A 24,335-nucleotide genomic window follows, 5' to 3' on the forward strand; every position below is an offset into this window, starting at 1 on the left:
GAAAAAGTCATTCTCATTTGAATAATGAGATAGAACTTTTTCTCTTGATCACTTGATCTTTTCGGGGCACTTCTGCTGAGCAGCAGATAGCACTGTGCTGCAACTTTATTCCAACCCTCTAAAATATCTGCAAGATTACCAGAACAGCTTCAGATATTGTTTGGATCCCTTCCAGATTTTCCAGTGTACTGTAACAGATCCTCGCCAGTATCAGCACCACTTTACAGCCCTACCTCCTAAATAGCCCCTATAGGTGAGTGTGTGAAATATCCGTGACCATGTCAGATGTCTTTTCCTCTCTGGTAAGGATTGACTTATATGAGGAGTACAGCGGAGAGTGAGTGTCTCCGGCCTCCCAGATGTCCCAGACATAACAGAGGCTTGTCAGCTCTGTGGCTGGGCTCTAAATGGGTCACTTTCCTAGATATCACACAGCTCCTTCACAATGACCCCACTGTTCTCCTGATATTACAGAACACCAGGTGGCTCACTATGAAATGTCATGGCCAGACAACTGTGGACTGCGTGTGTTGGTGAGTAGTCAGAAAAACAAATACACATGCACACATGTGACTGCAGTTTGTGTGAGGTATAGACATGGGTTTGATACACATCACAGGCCAAAACATAAGAGCTTATAGAAAAAGCTCACTGTTCTGAAAAATAATTAGATCTTTTTTTTTCACTGTATGATTTCTGGCATCTCATGACGAAACCTCTGATATGGGGAAAATGCATTTTTCATTGATCTGCTATTCACCTCTTTCAGAGCAGTTTATGCATGGCTGTGTGTAACACAACATGCTAGGGAGCTCTGCAGAGAGGAGTAAGAGGGTAGGAACAATAAAAGAAGTGAGAGGGAGGGGGAGAGGGGTTGGGTGGATGGCAGTTCAGTGATTTTTGATTTATGGTTTGATTACAGTCTTTCCATCCTGCTGAAGACCGGCTGTATTTGCCTGCATCACGTGCATTTTTTCTTACATGGCCTATTGGTGCAGCAAGCTCCAGCTCGTTCTGCTCCTCGTCAAAATGAAACACACATTTGCACATACACACACCAGTAGAATGGTATTTAGGCACACACACACACACACACACACACACACACACTGATTGAGAGATAAAATGGAGAATGGCTCTTTTAGTCAGCTGAGCAGTCTCCCCTCCAGCAGCCTGGCAACCATTCAATACCATTTACCTCCTACTGGGAAATAATATTGATATTCATAAATGTACCCAGTAAAGGGACAAAAAAAGCGATACAATAGACAGTGCGATTCAAGCACAGGTGTCTACTGTCTTGGGTTCACAATATCCCACTCAGAATGAATTTTAGCACATTTACAATATTACTGCAAATATGAATGAGAAGAAAAACTATCTTTATTTGGAATGTCAATGCCACCGTTTTGTAAAAAAAAGTAACCATGAAAACGTAGACAATGGAGCTTTTTTCAGCTGTAGCTGGTTGAATATACTGAGAGCTGCATTCCAGTAATATACTAGGAGTGATCAGACCTTGGTGAGAAAGAAACACAGTAGCAAAGTATGCTCCCTTTATGTGCCATTAGTGTTTTCAACCAGCATCGACCCACCTTCATTTAAACCATGTTGGTGTATGATAGGATGAAAGCTGCAGTGACAGATCCAGTCACTGATATCATGTCTCCCCAGGCTTGCATTAAACTGCCATTCATTCTCCTCCTCAGGCCTCCTTAGGCCTCTTACTTAGAATTCTCTAACTGCACATTCTGTACCACGGACTCCCGAGCCTTGTGAGTGAAGTAGTACGTTCAAGTTCAACTTGTCACTGGTTACAAAATGCTTCAGTAAGGTTGAGAACCAGACATTCTAGATCTTGATTTGTGACTTTGAAGGGATCGTCCCAGCTGTCAAAATACAACATTAGCAACGAAAGGTTAAGGTTTTTTTAAGAGTTGGTTCTTATAATAATAAAAAGACCAAGCCTTGTAATATTTAAACCAGTAGTCTGTTTGGTGGGCATCATCTGATTCAAAATTGTTATTACCAAAAAGAAGAAATTTAAGTTTTGTATTGTTCTGTAATGATAACACCCTCTAAATTGGTGTTCTCCAGAGGGTGTGAATGTTTGGGTCCGACTCTACTGTTGGCATTGGTTATTTTGTTGGTGCAAAATATCAGCCCATTCTCACCTCAAAAACAACCATATGGGTCGATTATTAAACTCATAATGGCCAACAATTACATTTCTTGTTAGGTGGCAACCTCTCGTGGCTGTTGTAATTGTCGCGAGAGCAAACGAGGAAGTGAGGTGACAAAGTATAAGATTGCCAAATTCTGCCTAAGGAGGAAAGATTTCCCATGTCTTGATCGCTAACAAGAGAGTTAATCAGAGCGCAGAGGTTACAAGACTTCCCTTTGCTGTGACAGTATGGTCATTGTCATTAACACATGGACCCATGAAAGACAGTTAACGCTAGGTTGACCCCACTTGCTTGTGTAGTGCAGGATGAATCCAATACAGAGTGTGCAGAAGATGCTGATGCTTCACAAGTTAAGACATTCCTAGTGGGAATCAGTGCTAGCTACAGTAGCCTAGCTTGGAAATGCCCACTCAGGCACTCAAGGTTAGACACTGTTTCCACTGATATGTTCAATAATGGCCTTATTCTCTGGGGTAAAATGTCAAAATATGTACTATACCTGCAGTATCATAAAGGTTTATATTTCCTCACACAAAAAGTGAGGACTTTTTCAGTTGTGACAGATTCTTTTTTTTTAAGGAGCAGATCAGTTTGAACAAATTTCCCCCTAGATTTGGTGTCTCTGTGTGCCTCAAATTTAGGTACTCGGCTACAAGAAGACTATTATCACCACAGCTTACAATAAATAAGGTCTCCTCGCAATGTTGACTTGTCAGAAAATGCTTGCTCTAATATAAACAGAAAAATGTGGAGAAAGTGCAAATGAACAGCAGATAATGTGGTATTGTACTATCTTTTTAAATCCAATTTTGACATGTTTTTAAATTGTTGAAGATAAACTTCCAAAAATTAAGAGCCCTATCTATTCTTTTAATTTGGAGCCTGAAACACTAAACCGCTTATTGGTTATGTAGATGAGCCATCATACACAGTCAGGTAACCTGACAGCAAAGCGGAGAGTGGACCTGATTGTTTCTGGCAGCTCTCAGAACGATCTCAAAATTAACACCTGGTGAACGCTGATGGTAAAAACCTGTGAACACCAAAAAAGGCCAACCAAAATGACGGGTGTGTTCACAGCGGCTACAGCATCAGCCGGTACATTTGAATATGAACGGCCCCGACTGAAAGGTTATGACCCATAAAGAGGGGGAACGATTTGAGCAAACCGTGCAGTGGGGAGAATGTCAGAGTGAGAATGGCAGGAAATATGTTAGTGACAAGGAAAAAGCTGCCCCTGGTATTCTAGAGCCGATGAGTAAAAATAGGGCATTGGGCAAGAAGGCAGGAAACCAGCAGAGCGAGGCCTCTAGTAGGAATTTCTTCTGGGGAGGAGAGATAAGGGACTTAACTCCCTCCTGTCTGGGCCTGCCGACTTTAACATGCGACATGTGATCACTGATCACTTATGTAGAGATGGACAGAGAAAGAGGAGATTGAAGAATTGAATAAATGATTTGAGCACTGAGTGAAGTGTATGTGTGTGTGGTGTGTGTGTTTGTGTATGTGTAGATGTTAAAAGAATACCATAACAGATTCAGCACAGGCAAAAAAGAAGAAAAACGCAATTACATCTAGATTTAAGAATAAAGTGCAGTTCTTCTATTAAGTGCTCCTATTTGACGCTCTTATTTGATGTTATCTTGAAGTAGCAAAAACTGACACACACAGTGAATGGAATTGCTGGAAAGTAAAGCAAAGCTACAATGAAAATATTATGAACAAAGCCCAAAAGTGCCAGAGGTGGTTTACTCGACTGCTGTGTGTCTTAGTGTGTGCACTTCTGTGTGCTTTCTGATGATCTGTCACTTATTGAGCATCGACAGGACTTTTTAATTAGGTCAAAACTTGTGATGGAAACCAAAAATTTTACACACACACACACACACACACACACACACACACACACACACACACACACACACACACACACACACACACACACACACACACACACACACACACACACACACATTGAGGTAATGGCTAAGGAGTGGAAAGTACCGTGTGTGAGAGTCTGAGGTTCCTCAGGTTAAAGAGTGGAAGTTAGACAATAAACAGTGGCCTTATCAGACTCTGGGCAGAGCTTCCATCCCAATAGCTCAACATATCACTATGACTATTACTGTAGAAACAAATATGACCTCTACACCAATTGCCTCAGCCCACTCTGTCCCATGAATAACTAATTTTGATAAAAAAGGCCCCTTAGTGGCAAGTTTGTCTCAGTGTTAAGATTTTAAACAGCTTTTAGACTGTCATTTTGCACACTCATCATGCTGCATTATTTGATTTGCCTGCAGTTACGTGACCTCACCGAGACAAGATTTATCAGGATTTTTTACAAATCAAATTTTCAGGCCTAGTGGAACGCGAGATCGATACCCCAGAAGAAGCGAGACAAGGAGATGATTATCATATCGTTGATTACAGTAATTTGTACATGGTGTGACAGTTGTGAAGCTGATAGGGCGTTCACTGACAACTACACAGTTGACAGGCTGACCATTTTTTTAAACTGTGGGTGGTTCAGGAGTTCCCGATGTTGATGTTGTGCAGGGAACAAAGTCAGAACTTGCCAAACATCTACTCGAGAGACTAAAAATACAGCTTAACATTTAAACCAACAATAGAGGTCACTGACTTGTATTAATTGTTTTGAAGTATTTAATTCCTGTCCTAAGAGTACAAAAACATACCCCTGGATCCTAATGATCAACTTTTCCTTATTTACTTTCTAAAGAGGATTGTTTGCTATCAGTAGGAAAAATAAAACGCACATAAATTGTATGAGCTGTTCATTCTAAATGGTAAATCTTTCTTGACTGACTAGAGGTGACAGACCTTTGGTCGCTCATTGAGTTGATTCCATTAAATATAAAATACTGTGAAATAAAAGAGTAATCACTGGACACTGGCAGTCTCATTTCTGTCCCAGTTGTGCAACTTATTTTTTATTGAAATGAATAGTCTGCAACTTAAAAAATGTTGAATGACCCTAGGGAGAAGGCAGCTGGAGATTGGGAATAACACAAAAGTGTGAGGGTAAAGATCAGCGTATAAGGATTTGGGGAATACAGGATTTCTTCAGTGCTCTGATGGAACAGTAGCTCTGTATGAAACATACTCTATGATAATTGGAGTTGAAAGACAGAAGTGCTTCCATTGACAAGGGGAACAGTGTTACATAAGCGTCCTTTTGTGTCCTTGTTGTGTCCAGTTGCTGTCATATTGAGGACACAGCCTTCCCTCCAGCTATATTGCTGTATGAGGCAATAACCTAAATACCTGTCGGATTTCTCTCTTTCTCTCTCTATCTATCTATCTTTGTGATCCCATTTCATCCTCACATTCTACACTGCTTTTTTCCTCTCTCGCCTTCTCTTCCCCATGCACCCCCTCCCCGGTTACCCACACTGCCTCATGGTCACTCTCTTAAGTGATTGCTACATTTCATCTCATGGTAAATCGTCCGTCAGCCCGGTGAGCTATCATTATGCAAATGATGGGCAATTCAATTTCAGTTGGTCGGAGGGGGAATTTCTAATTAGGGTGAGGCACAGCACTCAAGATGGAGAGAAAGATGTAAAGGCAGAGAGAGAGAGGAAGGCAGAGGTGCTGGAAATGGATAGCAGAGGTAAAGAGAGGGAGAAGAGAAAGGCTGGAGAGAGAGAGAGAGAGAGAGAGAGAGAGAGAGAGAGAGAGAAAGGGGGCTGGAAGAGGAGAAGTATTTATCCATGAAATCAACACCTGCATCCCAATTATATTCTTCAGTTGGCTGCGAGTCTCCTGCCTCCTGCTCTTCCCATTGTTTTTCTTTGTTTCTTCCATATTCAGTTAATTTTAATGAAGAAGTGGCTTCTGAGCTTTCCTAAAAAAGATCAATAGACCAGAATTTTCATGCTCACGATTTAGGATGTTTTTGCTGTAGAAACCTCTGAAAAGCACACAAAAACTGTGTTATTACATTCATACTAAACTTGTCATGATACTGTGGTGAGCAAAGTTCTCAAATCAGCAGAATGAGAGTTTCACATGGGGAAAAGGAAGGTTACTAGTGTAAACTCTAAATATATACCTTTGACTCATCTGCTACTTATGTACTTATTACACTTGTCTCATAACTTGTGGCAAGTACACGCAGGTTATTACGAGGGGGTTTCATACTTTGAATCTAACTCTGAATCATTTTGCATTGCTTGATATATTATAGAAATTTCCTCTTGGTGGTCAGAGCTATTTTTTCCCCTTCCTTTTTGTGCAGTTAGTCAAAGTTAAGTTTCAAGTAAAGTCATAAGTGCTCGAGGGCTAATATCAGTCAAGTCTCTAGCAAGTTGTCAGTTGACCATTACAACTACACAACATTTGAAGCAGGGATGCGACTAACAATTATTTATTATTTTCAAATAATATTTATTATTATCAATTAAGGCCTTGTTTATTTTCTTGATCAATGGATTCGTTGTTTTGTCTATAAAATGTCAGAAAATAGTGAAAAAAGGCCACCATAATTTCCTATGTAACCCAAATATATTGAATTTACAATTACAGAGAAACAGAGAAAAGCAGTACATTTGACCATAAAGGGATGTCAAAAACATAGGCCATGTACTATTGACTACACAACTACACATTTGTAATCTATTTGCACTCAAATGCATCATTAAACCCTGCAGAATGAGAATACATAAATGAACAACACTAGGTAGACTATATTCATGTGTTAATGTAGGCTTAGTGCACTGGTTGGGCATCATATGCAGTAGATTTGTATATGTCTCTCTGTGTGTGAAAGGCTTTGCCAATTAATTCTGTAATTACCACTGATTTGCATTTGTATACATTAAAGTGTTTAACAAAACCTATTCAATTATATAAATCAATATTGAATATTCAGTTAGATCTATATTGGTAATGACATTTTAAACACACAATATTTTAGATTTTCAGTCTGGATTGCCCACAATCCATCTGCTTACAGCACATTTGTAGCGTAAGAGATAAAAGTAGCTTTAGGATCATGAGACTTAACATGATGAATACAATTAATATATTTGCAGTAACTGCAGGTTTGTGTAGTGCATTTTTTTTCATGTGTGCTGCTGTCAAACTGGATCAGTACTATGCAACACATTGATTTTGATTTAGCATCTTTATTGTTTCCCATCACTGGCATTGGGCTTGTCTGTGTTTTTTTTTAATTCTTCCAGCAGCCCAGAAGGGACGACATGCTTCTTGCAGGAAGAAAAAAACAAAACATGGTCAATCTGTTTCATCTTGATTAAGTGAATGTGCTCAATTTAGCTGCATATGAGTTTTTTTTTTGTGTCACTGTGTGTGTTAGCGTCATTTAGGATTTGAGTTATGTATAGTGTCTTTATCACATACTGTCCACTCTGTCTTTGTGTGTCCATGTGTGTGTATGTGGGAGTCTGAACACGTCCGTGTGGGCGGTTTTGCACATCCACACATATCTGAACATGTGTAGGTGTATGAATGTGTTGGGTATCAACCATACATTGCACACCCATACACACACACACACACACACACACACACACACACACACACACACACACACACACACACACACACACACACACACACACACACACACACACACACACACACACACACACACACTTACTCACAGAACAGAGGATTCAGCTGAGATCAGCAGCTCACCCTAGGCTGTCAAATATTCTGTCAGCACAGCCCAAGAATCACAATTGGACTCTTTGGGAGGCATTAATTCAAAGCACCGTAACAATGCTCTCTGAAACCAAATCAACTGCCTGTAGTCAGCATATCAACTCTCAACTAACTCTGTCCCTCCATCTCTCTATCTCCATCTCTCTCTCTCTCTCTCTCTCTCTCTCTCTCTCTCTTCCTGCCTACTCTAATGCTCTCTCTCTCTCTCTCTCTGTCTTTGCTGCCTTATCTTCACCCATCCTCACTGCCTCTCTCATTCCCACACTCTCTCTCTCTCGCTCTTCCTCCGATGTGTGATTGAACTTCTAAACATGTTGCTAAAGCTGACTTACTGTACAAGGTTATCTAACATGGCAGTGACTTGCTCTGCAGCTCACATCTTGGAAAAGCAACACCTTTGGTTCAAATAAATGCATCTAAACTTAAAAACATTTAAAATTATCTGTTTTCCTGTCTTACTATCAGCAATACTGTGTTGCTAAAAATCCTTATAATGCAGTACAGATGGTATATTTGCTAAGTTCTGTTAAAGGAAACACGAGTACATTTATATCACAGTCACAGAATTTCTCATGAAATTAGATGACAAATGCAAACTGACATTCAGGAGTCTCTGCTCTCCTCAGCAATCCCAGTTTGTTAAGGAATTATTCTCCTCTGCTTCTGCCTGTATTAAACTAATCTAGCCTTTGCATGTACGTCTTCTTGGTAAAAAAAAAAAAGAAAAGAGAAAATCCCCTCTTTTTGTATTAGCTAAATCTTCTCCCAACCATCTGTTTTCTGTCTGTAATACACTAGTTGTGGGCAGCGCACATCCCAGGCTCTGGCTCTGCTTGTCAGCTGTTGGTTGTAAGTCGTATTGTTGTAACCCTGTCTTGTTTTGCCTTCAGGAAACTACGTTAAAAGATGAGGGGTTCTGAAAAAAACAAAAGATATGAAAACGAAAAGTTTCTTTTCTCCCTTCTGTATCAGAGAGAGCAAGGGCACCGACTTCAGTTTATTAATGTGCTCCATCTCTCCCGCTTTTGTGTCAAATGCAAGAGGGCAGAAAGTGACAGAAAAGAGAGCAAACCCATTTCAGCAGGCTAGTTATTCATATACGTGTTATCCTTGGTAAGAGGTGTAGTGCTATAGAGGTCTCGTGTTTAAAACTGCCTTTGATGTAAATAAGAGACATACTTCATCAACGTATTGCTTCTCTGACATTCAGCTTTAGTGGAGATGATGCTTGATTACTTTTTCATTTGAACAACACTAATTTAGTGTTTCATTTTGCACTTTGATATATCCTACGACAAACTGTACTTGACCAGGATTGACTGGAGCAAAAATCTTTAATTACATCTATAACTTTTATTCTGTTTCCCTGTGTGGAGGCTTCAAAAATGCAGCGTTTAATCTACTCAATAATCCACTCAGTTGACTGTACTTAGTATCTGAGTTTTGGCACAATTTTAGATGGTGCTGTTGAATTTCTTATCTACCGGCCTGAAAACATGCAGCCAAGCTGTACTTTGTTGTTCAAGTAGATACAGAATCTACTTTCTGTGACAGCCCTCTGTAGCTGCAGGTATAGACACAAAAAGTCAAGTTAGAAAGAATGAGAGAGAGTTTGTGGAAGAGAAGGGAGAACAGCGCAGTGTCATAGAAGTTTGAGAAATGAGCACAAAGTTGGAAACCTAAACTGTGTTGCAGATGCGTAGCCTCCACAGCCACCATTAATTGTGTTTCTTAAAAATAGCAAACAGATTTTCAGCTGTTTATCACACGAGTGCAGTGCCCATTCAAAATGGGCACTTTTCTAAACGGGCTGATTGCTTGGCCTCCGGTATTGCTGCTTGCAGCTTTTTTGAGAACCGCTCATCCAAACAACTTCACACCCAACACTGCGCTTCCTTGTGTCCTGAGCATTACACCTGCCATGAAATAGGTGCATCTCCTAGCAATGCTAGTATATAAGCGCTGTTTGCTAACAGCTAGCAATTTGGGACCAGGCTACTTCTGGGAACAAAAATGTTCATTATGAAAGTCACATTGCTTATGCCTGTTTGATTTTGCCACAGTGTAACATCTCCGGTCTGTCTGTCTTCATCTGTTCTTAAATGCACTGTAGCGAGTGACAAAGAGCGAGCTTAACCAGCATGCTACATGCTACAAACTAGTAACAAAAATGTCCCGTAGATCTCAAGAGCACACACTTGACACTGCACTCCCTTGAGTCTTCAGCAGAAAATCCGTGAAGGGTGAAGTCGATCGGATGAACGGTTGTCGAGAAATCGACATACGAACAGACAGAGGCTCCTTTCATTTTAGTTAGATGTAAATGTTCGGTAACAGTCAAGTTTCGAGAAATACAGCACCTCTGGTTAAGGGCAAGAAAACATTGTGGAATGAGTTTGGTTAGAAATTGCCACAACCAAAGAAAAATGGGACCTCACCCTCTCTTTCTACTGTACATTTTCAGTGTCAAACAACAATAACATGTATTTGCATTTTAACACATAGTGCTAGTCTCTTGAAATGCCAGAAGACTGAGAATAAATACACTTGCGTGAAAATTATGGTCTGCGTTGACTTGTGACAACCATTAAAGAAATATAAACAGAAGACAGCAGCACAGTCAGGGGTGGCAAAGGCAAAGCTCTGTAACGATTTTATAATAATCAGTTGTTCCCACCTTAGAAGCACAAGCGTAAGCATATACGTACAAACAAACTTACATGAGTTTACATCAGTAGTGGATGGAGAGTCTGTAAAAGCTGCGGTAAGCTATAAATAGCCCTGGCTGAATATTCCCAATGGTGTGATCAGTAGTTTGAGTGTCAGTAGTGGCCCGAGGCAGGTAGCCCCTGGGTTCATGTCCTGGTTATGGTTGAGCTGCTTAGGCCTTAGTTGACATCTCTTTCATACGCACGCACGCACCCATGCACACACACACACACACAGGCATGCACACACACACACACACAGGCATGCACGCACACGCGCGCGCACACACACACACACACACAACACACAACTCATCTGTCTGCCTTTCTCACTACAGGTGTTTGGAAATAAATAATACATACAGTACAAACACAGCCCAATGGAATGTGACATACCTGTTGATTCATAATCTATGTGAAAATAAACACAAATATCTAAACAAACAAATCACTGTAAACATATACATGGGTATGTACAATATGCATCAATATGTTTGTGCAAGTAGCTTCCAGCCTTTAGTAATCAATGCTATGTATTGATTCACAAGTACTGGCCTAACAAAAGAGGATAAACACATTTCTGTTTGAACATTGAGGTATATATTACATTAATGCAAGTTACCTCTCTGTTTATATTTTATAGCTCAAGTCTGCCCTTCTCTTTAAAATTAAACAACTTTCTTCAAGGTCTAAATGCTAGAACTCACACATGGGGTACTGTAAGTATATTAACATCAAACTCAAGTCCCTGCAAAGTAAAGTTGGTTTCATGAACTTAAAATTCCAATAAATCAAATTAATTTGTCATAATAACATTCTAGTATGATTGTAGTACATACTGTACACCCTTCCAAACTGAGCTGGAAATTCAGCTTATGTTTGAACATAAAGCTAAACATATATAGCATGTTAAAGTATCAGATGTAAAGCATGGCAGAAATTATGCCTGAATCATCTTCCAGCAAATTAAACAATATCACATTCAGTACAAAATTTATAAAGGAAAATGATTCATCACAATATGCAAACCAATGTTGCACACTGCAGTTGGTTTTGTCTCAGACCTTTAAAAGACACTGAAAAAGTGATTCATACTCTGTTATTGACTGTTAGACCACCGCAGCTAGAAATCGGACTGGTATTATGTAAAATGTTTATGCAACAGAATTGATAGGATAATGTATGTTACCAGTTGAAGAATATCAGGAAGAACAGCACTGACGGGAGCAGAATTGAACAATGTAGAGACTGAATTTGGAATGAGAGTAATGTTTTGTGTCATTGAACTTTTGATGTCAGTGTGTATGCATTGTTGAGTGCATACTGTACGTACAGTGTGTACGGAGTATGGAGCACTGTCTCCATACTGTATGCATACATGTATATACATGTATGATTGTGTGTGTGCATACATCACTGTATATTATAGATGAGTGATAGGGTTTCCTCATAAGCCGGTCTAGGCCCTTGCATTCCTCTCGTCGGTGGAGTCTGATGTGTGCAGGCCTTTTAGCTAATCTGGGAAGAATGTCGGCTGCAGACACACATGTGTTCCATTAAGTCTAGATCTGCGTAAATAATATAACATGCTAACGTTACAGGTAACTATAGCCCCACAGCTGTGCCTTTGGCTTTGCAGTGCCCCACAACCCCCGCCTATAAAAAGGCAGTGCTGATATCTAATGAGTAGATGTATCGCAGTGTCTAATGTGCTTTAGGCTGCTGATTTTTTTGGACTATTTATTAGATAATAGAGCCCAGAAGATTATTTTGGATATTGAGAATAATAAAAATCTGATATTTTTTTTTGCTTTTCCTTACTGCTTTTGCTTTTACAACATAAACATAATGATATGTCTGGGTTAAGATATTTTACAGTCACATTATTTTAGAACTTTATCAGAGATGACAGTAACATGTTTATGTAATATATATATATATATTACTATAAATACAAACATATTACAGTAATCAAAAACATACTATAAATCAAATATGTACAAAAAAGCCACCAATTAAGCATTTATTGCTGCAGTTAATTTTTTCTTATCCAACAATTTGCATGTTGATACCATTATATTTGTGATAACTCGATCTTGGCCGCTGATCAGTATCAGTTGGCTTATATATTATATAATGTGGTGGCAGACAGCTCATTGTTGTTAGAAATATTCAACGTTGCACTTTAGCTTATCTCAGCGAATATACGCTTTCAACAAGATTTGTCAGAAACTGTCATGTTAATCTGTACACAAGCATAAAAGTCTGACACAAGGCAAGAGCTGTGCGAAAAAGCACCCCCTCTATTGTTAATGGTTCCACATCCAGACGACCGTCATTGGCTCTCTGTGTTTATTGTCTGCCTGCTTAGCTTGTACTGATTGGCTCCACTCTGCCAAGCGACAGGACAATGTTTGCTTTTGCTGTCTGCCTGGGGAAGTCCCTTTTGTCCCCAGCCAGGCCAAGCTACAGTAACTGATACAAAGTTCAGAGGATGCCAGCCTCTTCCTGGTGTGGTGCAGCATCTTCCTGTGGCTGTACACCAAAGTCAGTTAGAAACTGGGAGTGAGTTACACAGTTGTTTATGTATTTATTTTACCTTTACTTTTCTCTGCGAGGATTACAGTAGCGTGAACAAACAAGAGAACTCTGACTTCAGCTCTATTTTGGTCAGAATGAGAGTGTGGGTGTGCGGGATAAAAAAATAAAATAAAAAACAATAAGTGGTTGGACTCAACATGGTGTTGAGCAGAGATGGTAAACGGCTGGCAGCATCTGGGTTTGGTAGAAATATCACAGAAACCTAAAGCCAGCCAGAAAGTGAAAGAGGGGTGACAAGGGTGAGAGCGTCTGAAGTGAGGACTAGAAAACCAAAGAAAGGTGTCAGAGAACAAGGGTAGAGAACAATGCTTCTTGCACTTGCAAACTGTTGTGAGCCAGCAAGGAAATGTGAGGAGTTTGGCTGTTGCTGTTCTGGGTGCCAGCACTCCTAATGAGTCTGTCAGGGCCAGTTAGCGCAGCCAGGCCTGCTTGTGTCCCCTCCAGGCCGCAGACAGCTGTTATTAGCCCCGTAATGGCATGCCACAGGGCCAGATTAGCCTGGCACACTGGAGAAATATCAAACATTCACTTACTGTGGCTCCTTCGCTGGCTAAAGCAGCTATTCTGCGAGGCATTCATTTAGCTGTGATGCTGGCAAGCTACCTAACAAGCCACGAAAGAAAGTCTCTACTGAGGGATGCAGTTAGTGTACAGTTGCTCCTCTGGAAAGGTAGAGAGGAAAATAATTTTCTGATTGGAGGATGTACAAGGCACAACGTACCGGGTCATGTTGCTGATTATGACCTAGAATAGCACTGCAAATAATTGAAATAGCAAATAAATATCTATATTGCAATAAAAAGTTAATGCACTTTTTGTGTCCAAATGGTTGTTTTTTGTGGGTTTTATGTTCTTGGTTGTCAGAACGGTGCAGCATCGAGGAAAGTTGTAAATGAGAGTTCTCTTTAATAACGCTGGGTCATCATTATGCGAACCATATCGACGAGATGGCCACTGCTGTCTACTCATCTGTTTTCACCTTTCATAATGAGCACAGGAAATCAAACCCTTACACAGCAAGTACTCTCACTCTGCCTCAGGGGATAGCCTGCCACTGTATACTGTCTGTTGTAGGCTATTAGATCAGCATACTTTTAGTACATACTGTATACTGTTCTGCATAGAACGTTGCTTATAGGGCATAAATCATGCTCTTTGAGCCTGTGATTTCTCAAACACGTTTCATGCATGATATGTTACATAAGCTTTTGCATACATTGCTTGTGGGTTTCACTGCGTGGTGGTAATCATTATGCTTTTAGGCCTATAAACATAAGGTGTGTTTATGGAGGTTCCACTATAAAAGCTGAGGACTGCTATGCTCATGTGAGCACTGACTGGATGTGTGTTTGCCTGCGTGTTTTGGTTCAGGGATATTTTCACACTCAATTGTTAAATATAGTGAAATACTGACTCACTGCATAGCAATCTGAAGCCCTGCCCTTGGACGTAGCCTGTTTGTATATGTGTGATTACATGTGTGTCTGGGTGTTTTATGTGTGTGTGTGTGTGTGTGTGTGTGCATGTGCGTGTGAGAGTGTGTGGATGAGGTGACAGAATGAATGGATAAATAGTAAAGCAAGTAAAAAGCTTAAGTTCGAGACAGACATAATAATATTGGTTCTAGATTGCTAGTTTTTCTCACTCAATAACCTACATCACATCCTCATTAGCAGACTGTATGTAATACGTGGGGCAAAACCAACAAGCACTTTACATAGCAGACAGGAGCCATAGTCATTACCAAATATAAATTCATGTCTTATCCTCTTATTTATGAGAAACAGCTTAGCATTTATTTTAACAGCAGGCAGTGTACAGAAGCAAAAATAGACACTCCAACACCAGACAGAAAAGGATGTAGATCATTTTATCAATTAACACACACACAAAATAGGTCGTCACTGTCTAGATGACAGAAACACCATGCAAACTGTTGACCAGATGTTATAGAAGAGAGAATCTAAGAGTGACAGATTATCAAGGAATCACAGAGGTGCAGTGAGATGTGTATAGTTTAAGGTGAGGAGAGAGATAAAGACGAGGAGTTAGATAGAGAAAGTGAGATTTGAAGTGAATCCTGGGATGTACCCCCGCTGGGCTATACGGTGTGAACCACACTGAGCTGCACTGTCTTCCCCTGGCAGGGACCACTTGTTGCGAATCATTAGCTTCCCAGCTACTGAGGGCTTTGCCATCACTCCCTCAGGTTGTGTTGCACAGCTGAAACCCACATAGGCAAGTACAGGGAGGAGCCGGCGGAGCCCACCACACTCTAATTATCATCCGTGTAACATATAGAAAGATGGAGTCAGTAGAGTACAGTGGAGCTGAGCACAGGAATCCTGGCTACCAAACACAACAGCTTAGTTCCATTAGTGCCGCTACTGAGCCAACCTTATCCAGTTATTATGTGTGGTACATCACCATGAGGTGATGTGATTTAACATGGCAGCCAATGTGCAGGCTCTCCGACTTGGCGGAAATTTATGAAACAAAATGAGGACCGCGAAAAGAACTACAGTATGTATGATCCCTGCACTATGGATTCAAAAAATAAATAAAACTTAAAAAAGTAACTTTGAAACTGAATTAGTTTGAAACTACTTTAATTTAAATCTGGATCTTTTGATTGTGCTTTTATTCTATAGCGTTTGAAGTGTTTAATTTATGCAAAGTTTCACGCTGAATTCTCGCTAAAAGAAAGTAAATATACTTAAAAAATGTCTCTCTTTCTTTCTCCTCTTCCAGAGCAGATACGCTGCTGCAGATCGAGGTGTGAGACTCTACAGTTCCCTGCCCATGCGCCCAAACCCTGACAGCAAGAGACTGCCCTCTACTGGGGTAAGACCCATCTCTCTCAGCCCTCTCTCCCCCCTCACCCCTGCTCCCTCACCTCTAGGTCTCATCCATACCTACATGTACTGACATGCCACATTTAACCCCTATACGTACACTAAGAGCCACCGAAGAGGCCTTCACACATTTGCACAGCAAGGTTGTCACAGGATAGGAGTGATAGTTCACAAGCAGTGCAGACAGTATTTCATGGGTCAAAGTGTCCTCCCCTCGGATGCACAGTAGCTGGAAGTTCTTGATCCTGTGATCGAAAGCTTCTGCATAGAAAAAACTGTTAAAGACAATCACCAATATCTGGTTTCAACCAGCCACACAACCCATCATTTTGAACTTAGCATCTTCCTCAACTACCATGACTTCTTCCACATCCTTTAACCCCTCATCCCACTGCTACTCACCCCATGGGCTCCTCACACTGACAGACCTGCTCAGTCCCCTGTCTTCAAACCATCACTGGCCACCGCAAGGTTCCCAATTAAGCACCCATCTGACTTGGTGGTTTGTGTGGTGTCTGCCTGGTAGCTTCCAACAGAAGCGTTTTGCTCCAGCTGATAGGCAAAACCAACCGCCTGCTAGTGTATTTGTGTTTACACAGAACAAAGGCATGCAGTGGCTTTCTGGATACAATGCTTCTGCTCCTGACCTATTTTAGGTTAAAAAATAAAGGAAGGGCAATTGTTGATTGAGTATAGAGATTCAAACATTTCGGTGATTTTTTTCATGATTTCATATAATTGTTTGCAAGGATGCATGGAAAAAGAAAAAGATCAAGTTAATTGACGTTTAGTGATGCAGCACTTGCAGTACTTTGACTTTGACAAAGTGCGAACAGTAAGTCTGCTTTGTTTGTGACATCTTTCATTTTTTTTATAAAAAAAAAGAAATCTAGTGTTGTGAAAATCATAATTAGAATCTTGCTTGCCTTGCTTTTATGCATTTATGTAACAAAGAGATACAATGAAAGAACAATAGAGCAAAAAGAGAGAATTTAATTTCATATGTCCCCCTTTTTCATGTTTCACTCCATGCAAGTGCTTTTTGAATTATCTCTTCTCTGCTCCAGGGCTCAATGAGAGGAAGTGTGGGTGAGCGAAGGAGAGAGAGGGAAACAGAGACGGAGTGAAGAGAGAGCGAGAGAGAGAGAGAGACAATGTGAAAGCTGTGTAATATTGTTGGTGCGCACCTTTTTTTAATTACAACAGAGATTGTATTGATGTCTCAGGCCACATGTCCTCAATCATTTATCAAGGGGGAGAGTGCTAACAAAGCATTTCTAAGAAACCCATCCTTTCCTCGGGCCTGGAATCATACGTTATCTAAAGTGAATATTGTTAATGCTGTTCTGTGGAGAGACCCACTTACAAATCATGGGAATGAGTTCCTTGTCAGTGCATGCATGAGGTAGTAAAGATATATATCCACTTTCATCTGATCCTCTGTTGAGCAAATAAAACTCTGCATCTAAATCTCTATGCAGAAATTGTTTTTGAAATGAAGAAGGACATGTTAAAAGTGATGAATAAACATTCATGTAAGGGAAGGAACATTTCTAAATCACCTAGTTGTGTTTTTTTTCAGGCTCCAATTTAAAGATTGCAACTCTGACACAGATTAGAATTAATCAAAAAACAAAACACAATACACAAGGAGACAATATGTGCTATTCCCCCTCCCCACTTTTTGGTTTTCTGTCATTTCCTTTAGTCTGTTATTACCTGGGTGTAGCATCAATACAGTAGCAGTCTGTAGCTACAGGCTGCATGGAGAGGAGGAGAATATAAACCACTTAACATGCAGGAGGAAACCAGACGTTTTTCCATTGCACTTATCAGGTGCTGTGGTGAGAGCAAGTATCAAGGTGTAGTAGGTCTCTGCACCCCCCCCCCTCCTCACCCCACAGCTCCTCTCACCCATCCACTCCTTCCTCCCATCTTCCTTCCCCTGCACACCCCTTTTATTTTCCCCTGATCTCTATCTCTGTCTCCCCCCTCCTGCCTCACCCCACCACCGCTCTCCACCCTCAGTTCAGTTAAAAGTGGGCTTGGCACTTCCGCAGCACCAAGCCCCCCCCTCACCACCACCACCACCCCTCCTTTTCTCTCTGTCAAACTAACCTCCAACTCCTGCTCTTCACCTCTATGTTTCCTGTCAAGGTGCACTGCCCCCTCCCCCCAACCACCGGCTCTGCCCCCGCAACCTTCTCCTTTTCTTTCTTTCAACATCTATTATGGCTCTAAATGCCTACAGTTCATTTTTAAAAATGCTCAGTGCAGAGGGCCTGACCCCCATTGCTCTGCAGTGATCTTGCAATCCCTGCATGTACATGAATGAAGGGGGGGGGGTATTTGTGGCTTTGAAGAGAATCTCTGCCTTAAAATAGAGACTCTTTATTTTAATTTTACTTCTTTAAAAGGTAACTTCAGTATTTTTTTAACCTGGACCCTGTTTTCCCATGTTTGTGTCTAACTAATGTGACCAACATTTTTGGAAATCAGTTCAGTATTGCGTACAATACAGGCTGCATTCTAACCACTCATAACATTTGTGCACCATCCATTTACATCCACTAAAAGTGCTTGTTTTGCCACTGACATTCTGCAGATTATTATTTTAAGTGTCTGATGACATCATGGGAACGATCCCTACAGAGATAGACCTTTTTGTTAAAGAGTAAGATCCTTTTTGTTTAACAAAAAACCGCTCCGAAATCGCCATCACCAAACTCACCAGACTCCATTTAAATAAACAATACTTTTAGCGTTTATAGAGCCAGCATATTTTCACATGTAAATGGGTGAATTAAGGGTTTATTTTAACCAAACCAGAGTGGTGATTGACGGAACAGTGGAAAGTAACTCTCTTAAAAACTGCTAATTGTCATTTTCCATTATTGTTGTCATAGGCAGAATTTTTGGAAGAGCCAGGCTAGCTGTTTGAAGTTGTAAAAAATTATCTATCTCTTTCCACACTGCCAAGTATAGCTGTGCAATTTCAGCATATGGAAATATGTCTTGTGCATCATTTTATACACATTTCCTCTAGTATCACCCTGACAATTTGGTATATTTGTAAACTTTAGGATATCCACTAGAATTTAAGATAACACTCAGTGGGTTTGAAACAATTGGCTGCACATCATGAGTTTGCAATAACTGACCCACTGGCGGATCAGTGAACTTTAATAGGTACGCTCAGTTTACCAACCTACTGCATGCATGGTGCAATGTGTTCAAGTTTTGTCATCTATAATAGAGCTACAGGAATCTGTACAATGAAATGAAATAATGAAATATAATGAGTGTTTAGCAATCACTCTCAAAGCTGCTGAAGTGGAGGTTTGTTTCAGCTCAGGTTGGATAAGCATCAGAGTATTCTTTGCAGGGAGTCAAACTGTTTGAGTTACGGTTGTAGCTGTTGTTATTGTTGTTGTTGTTGTAGCTCCACTGCCTTGACAGGGATACATATAGGGTGAAGGTTCAGAATCTGCGATAGCGTAGAGAAGACAGGATCGTTTCAGGACTCTTTCTCTCTCTGTCTGTTTCCCTTGGTTTCTACATGTCTCTCACTCTCTCTTGCTCTCTCTCTCCTGCTTTGTCTCTCTCTCTGTCTTTCCCACTTTTTCCAAGCTGATTTGGAGCCTTGCATAGTCAATTATGTAGGGAGTGAGAGATGGAGTGGGGGCTCTGGCTTCCATATTTTGGTGCGATATTAATATTGCATGAGCGCTATTCTGTAGTGAATATCTAAGAGACTGCCTATTAAGGCAGCAGCAGGAGAAGAATGTGACAGACACACACACAAACGCACACACACACACACACGCACGCACGCACGCACGCACACACACACACACACACACACACACACACACACACACACACACACACACACACACACACACACACACACACACACACACAAACCACAAACACTGTACTGTATATACATATACACAGCCAGCCAGAGAGCAGGGGTGAATTAGTCAGGATCATGCACAGGTTTGTTATAATTAGTGTTTTCCAGATTTATTTTGGTGGGATAATAAGAGTGACTCATTTTCCTGTTTAATATGTCATGTTTGTTTATCTTGACATGGCTCACATCACGCCGTACAGTGAGCATGTTTGATGTTGGTGAGAACTGAGTGATGTTCCACTGTAATTGTGCTAAGAATGGAATATTTTAACGAACCAACTGAATGAACAAACAAAACAGAGACACAAAACAAATGCTTGCTGTAAAAAAAGAGTGAAAAAAACATTGCCAAGATAATTGTGATATTGCAAAGCAGGAGTGATCTGATGGCAGGCTATGTACATGTATTTTCTGCTGCTGGGTGAGTATCAATGATGCATACAGCAAGTGTCAACAGTGACAGGCTGAGAAGGTCCCTAGCAATGACTGAGAGGCTCAGCACACTTGATGCTTTTTTGGGTGCTAAGTGGTGGTGACATCGGATGGTCTGTGAAAGACATCTCATTTCATGCCACCGCATTTTGAAAAAAGCATCTGATTTTAATTAAGGTGTCATATACATAAGCACAAACAAAACACAACAAAACATGTATCATTTGCTATAGTGTCTGTTTTGTAAACCTCAAACAATCAATGTTGTTAGGTGACATGGCTGAATAAGGATGGTTTTTAAAATTGATATACTGTATATGATGTTTTAATGTTTATGCATTACATCAAACACATTTATTAACACACACACACACACATATATAGGGCTATAACGGTTAGTCTCAAAATTAATCAATTCATTGTTTTTCTTTTTTGGAAAATGTCAGAAACAGTGACATACAGTCATCGTAATTGCCAAGGCAACATCACATGCCCTGTTTTGTCCGACCAACAGTCCAAAACCAAAAGATAATCGGTTTACTATCATGTAAAAAAGAGCAAAATCAGCCAATCCAGGTAGAAGGTATGATACTGGAAGTGTCCTGCATATCAAACATAATGATCAACTGAGAGTTATTTTCTCACAGGACTTGGAGAACATGCTAAAGAAGTTTTTCCCTCTTGCAGTCACATTGCCAGTCGCTGTCAAAAGCCCAGAAAGCCTAGCCTGGAGTCGACACAGCCAGTTAGTCCCAAGCCCAGAAGCATCACGCTGGGCCTGACATCGAACAAGTGCTTGGTGACCTTACAGCACCAGCTGGAGTTAAAAGAAGTCTTTAAAAGGCCGATTCTCCACAGTAATATCATCGCCCATGCCTCAAAGAGTCTGGATTAAGGCCCACTTTCCCTTGCTAAAATGTAACAAATGTGTGAAAAAACATCACAGCCAAAGCCAATACGAAAGGAACAATGGGAGAGGAAATGGAAGTAGAGAAAGAGAGAGAGAGAGAGAGAGAGAGAGAGAGAGAGAGAGAGAGAGAGAGAGAGAGAGAGGGCTAGGAACCGATATAGGAGAGGCAGAAAAGAAGGGAGAAAGAAAGTGAGGGAAACTCAACATCTTAAGACCCCCCCCAATCCCCCCTCCCTGCCAAATATATCAATGTAGTTGGCTTTCTCTGAAATTCAAATGGCAAGAAAAAAAAAAAAAACAGATAAAAAAGAAACCTCTGGCTTTGGAAAGGGGGGTGGTGGTGGTGGTGTGTGTGGGGGAGGGGGGTTGCTGGTTGCTGAGAAAAAGACCTGCCATCTATGTATTAGTGCTCCGTAAATATTACATGAGCTCCACATTCGCTCAGTTGTTTGGCATTACTTCCACTGGATGGGTATATTATTTTAGAAACCATGCCTTGTTTATGAACAGGCATGACCTACTTCCAGACACTCCTCTCTCTCTTTCTCTCTCTGGTATTTTTTCATTCTCTGCCCGCTCTCTCCTCTTTCTCTTCCTCTCTCTTTCTCTCCCTCTCTTATTCAATCTCAATCTCCGAAATCTCAACTAGTTGTCCCTGCTGAACAATTACAAGGCAGAGAGACCCAAATGGAGATGTTTGTAGAAAACAACATGTGTATAATTAAGGTTTAATGAGCTCTTGTCAGGGTGGAATGTGCAATTAGATTGGTAATAACAAATTCTGCTTGAATGCTAGTGGCAGAGGCTGGATGTGGAGTCAGCATGGCAGTTTATGAAGGAACAGTGAATTATTGTGAGCTCTATTGATAGAAACATACGGTACTGGATGCTGCATTTAGATTTAAATACATGGTGAGGTCCCAAATACAGAAAGACGTTTTTTTTTCTTCCTGCTGGTGCTATATTATGTGTTTTCAAATAACTGTACTGTACTTGTGCAAACCAGATTGGTTTCTTCGGAAAACAAACGGATGAAGTTATGCTTTCCTGCTACACAATGAAACAGGGGAAAATGATTGTAATTTGAATGGAGAAGGTCATAAATGTCATTGGATGTAAGAACATAAAAGGGTGAGCTGGTTTTTATTAAAAAAAATCTCCAAAAGTCATTATTAATTAGAGAGCATTCAGAGAGCATATACCTCTGCCAAGGCTGCACAATGTTTTCTTAATTGAAAATGTTTAGACATTTTTAAATTTCCATCTAGATTTGAATCTGCATCAAGTATCACAGTGAAAGACAATCCTGCTGATTAACAAATGGCAGCCATGGTATTTGGAGAATACCTAAATCCTGCCCTGGCATAGGAAGACTTTGTACAGGAAGAGTAATTTTTTCAAAATGTCAAATGAATCGCTTAACCACAGAATTATGGCCATATAAGTTCATTATTGATATAGCACCATCTATAGTTGAAAATAAGGCTGCAGCAAATTATTATTTTTTAATTTTGACCAATTTGCCTATTATTTTGTTTAAATGTGAGCCTCCATTTTGTTACATATGTGCCTGCACATTGTGTCAACACTGTTATCCCGAATTAGTTGACTTTACTAGAAATTTGCGTGGAAACCTGTTGCCTTTCACCCTCCAAGTTTTTACACAAGGTGAAACTTACCAGGTCAAGTTGTATTAACACAGAGCAGGATGCAGTAGACAAATCATGTTTACATTAGTAGTCATTACTAAAAATCCTTAGTAGACATAAATATTTTTTGTATGTCACTATCACTCTCAGAACAATGCATTTAATACATTTGTCCCAAAAATACATAAACTAAGACATTACACATAAACCGTCGTAATTTCCCAACGTATTATGTTACGTGGAATGTTTCACTCAGAAGATAGAGTCACTGATTTCCAATCTGTGTTCAAGCCTCTACTCATTTTCTCCCTACTCAGAGCCCATTGGTCCCCACCCGGGTCTCGTTCATGGTGCAACAATAAATGTAGATAAACATGAACACTAAATCCACCATACAACACTAAAACCCAGGTAACATAAATGCACACCCAAAACATTAACAGAAAATTATTAAAAAACACTTTAACTAGGACAGAAACCATTCAGAACATATATTTTTTTTCCCATGAGCCTTTGCATCGCTTCAGCGCAGAACAGTTCCAATGACCCCGCCCCTCCCATACAGAAACTTAACATCCTTAGTTATCTGTGCTAGATATGATCTGTGCACTGCATACTTAAGTTTAATTACAATAGAGTGAATGACAATAAAATGGAATTGAATTGAAAATAATGAAAAACGGCCATTATATTTTTCTGGAAACCAAGGTGACGTCTTCAAATGACCGATGAAAAATCCTCACATCTAAAAAGCTGGAAAGCAGCAAATATTTGACATTTTTGCTAGTAAAAGGACTGAAACCACTAATTGATTATCAAAATAGCAGAATAGGTTCCTACGGCACATGAAGGCAGCACGTGAAGGCCGAGGAGAAAGAGAATGAAAAGAGATGAAGCGAGAGGGTTAGGGTTAATATATTCAAATCCCAAAATTGAAAGTCAAATACCTACCCATCGAATGAATTTTCGAGTATTCGGATCCAGCCCTAAGAACGAAGAATCTCATCCTTAACTGATGGCTGAGCTTTTGACCAAATTTGATTGAAATCTGGTGCTTTTTTAGGTATCCAGGGAACTTAACAGACAGACAGGCCAGCCTGGTATCCCTAAGAATTACATCCATACTGGACAATTCTGCAACTCATGATGTACAGTATGTCCTGTGCCAATGTTCAGTGCTTATGCTGGAAGTAGTGGGTCGTTGATGTACTGTAGCAATGCTGAAGGTTCAGGGTGTAGGACATCTGACTTTTATGCAAGAGACTGGAGTTTTTGTCCCATCACAAATCTGCAATTAACATTCACCTTTGACCAATTGTTTTAGTTGCCTAGTCTTACCCATACCTTAGCTTATTTTCCATGA

At 40.3% G+C, this 24,335-nt stretch overlaps 1 protein-coding gene across 5 annotated transcripts in view; it reads left to right on the top strand.

Moving 5' to 3' along the window:
- The window catches only part of tox2 (TOX high mobility group box family member 2), a 94,012-nt gene that overhangs the window by 15,615 nt on the left and 54,062 nt on the right, over window positions 1-24,335 (top strand). For all 5 annotated transcript variants that reach the window (XM_039798564.1, XM_039798562.1, XM_039798563.1 and 2 more), the window contains exon 2: window positions 15,959-16,051. In XM_039798564.1, the coding sequence (XP_039654498.1) occupies window positions 16,010-16,051 (42 nt within the window). In that variant the 5' untranslated portion in view covers window positions 15,959-16,009. The remainder of the gene's footprint in view (window positions 1-15,958; window positions 16,052-24,335) is intronic.

Source organism: Perca fluviatilis, chromosome 4 (genome assembly GCF_010015445.1).
Source record: "Perca fluviatilis chromosome 4, GENO_Pfluv_1.0, whole genome shotgun sequence".
NCBI lineage: Eukaryota > Metazoa > Chordata > Actinopteri > Perciformes > Percidae > Perca > Perca fluviatilis.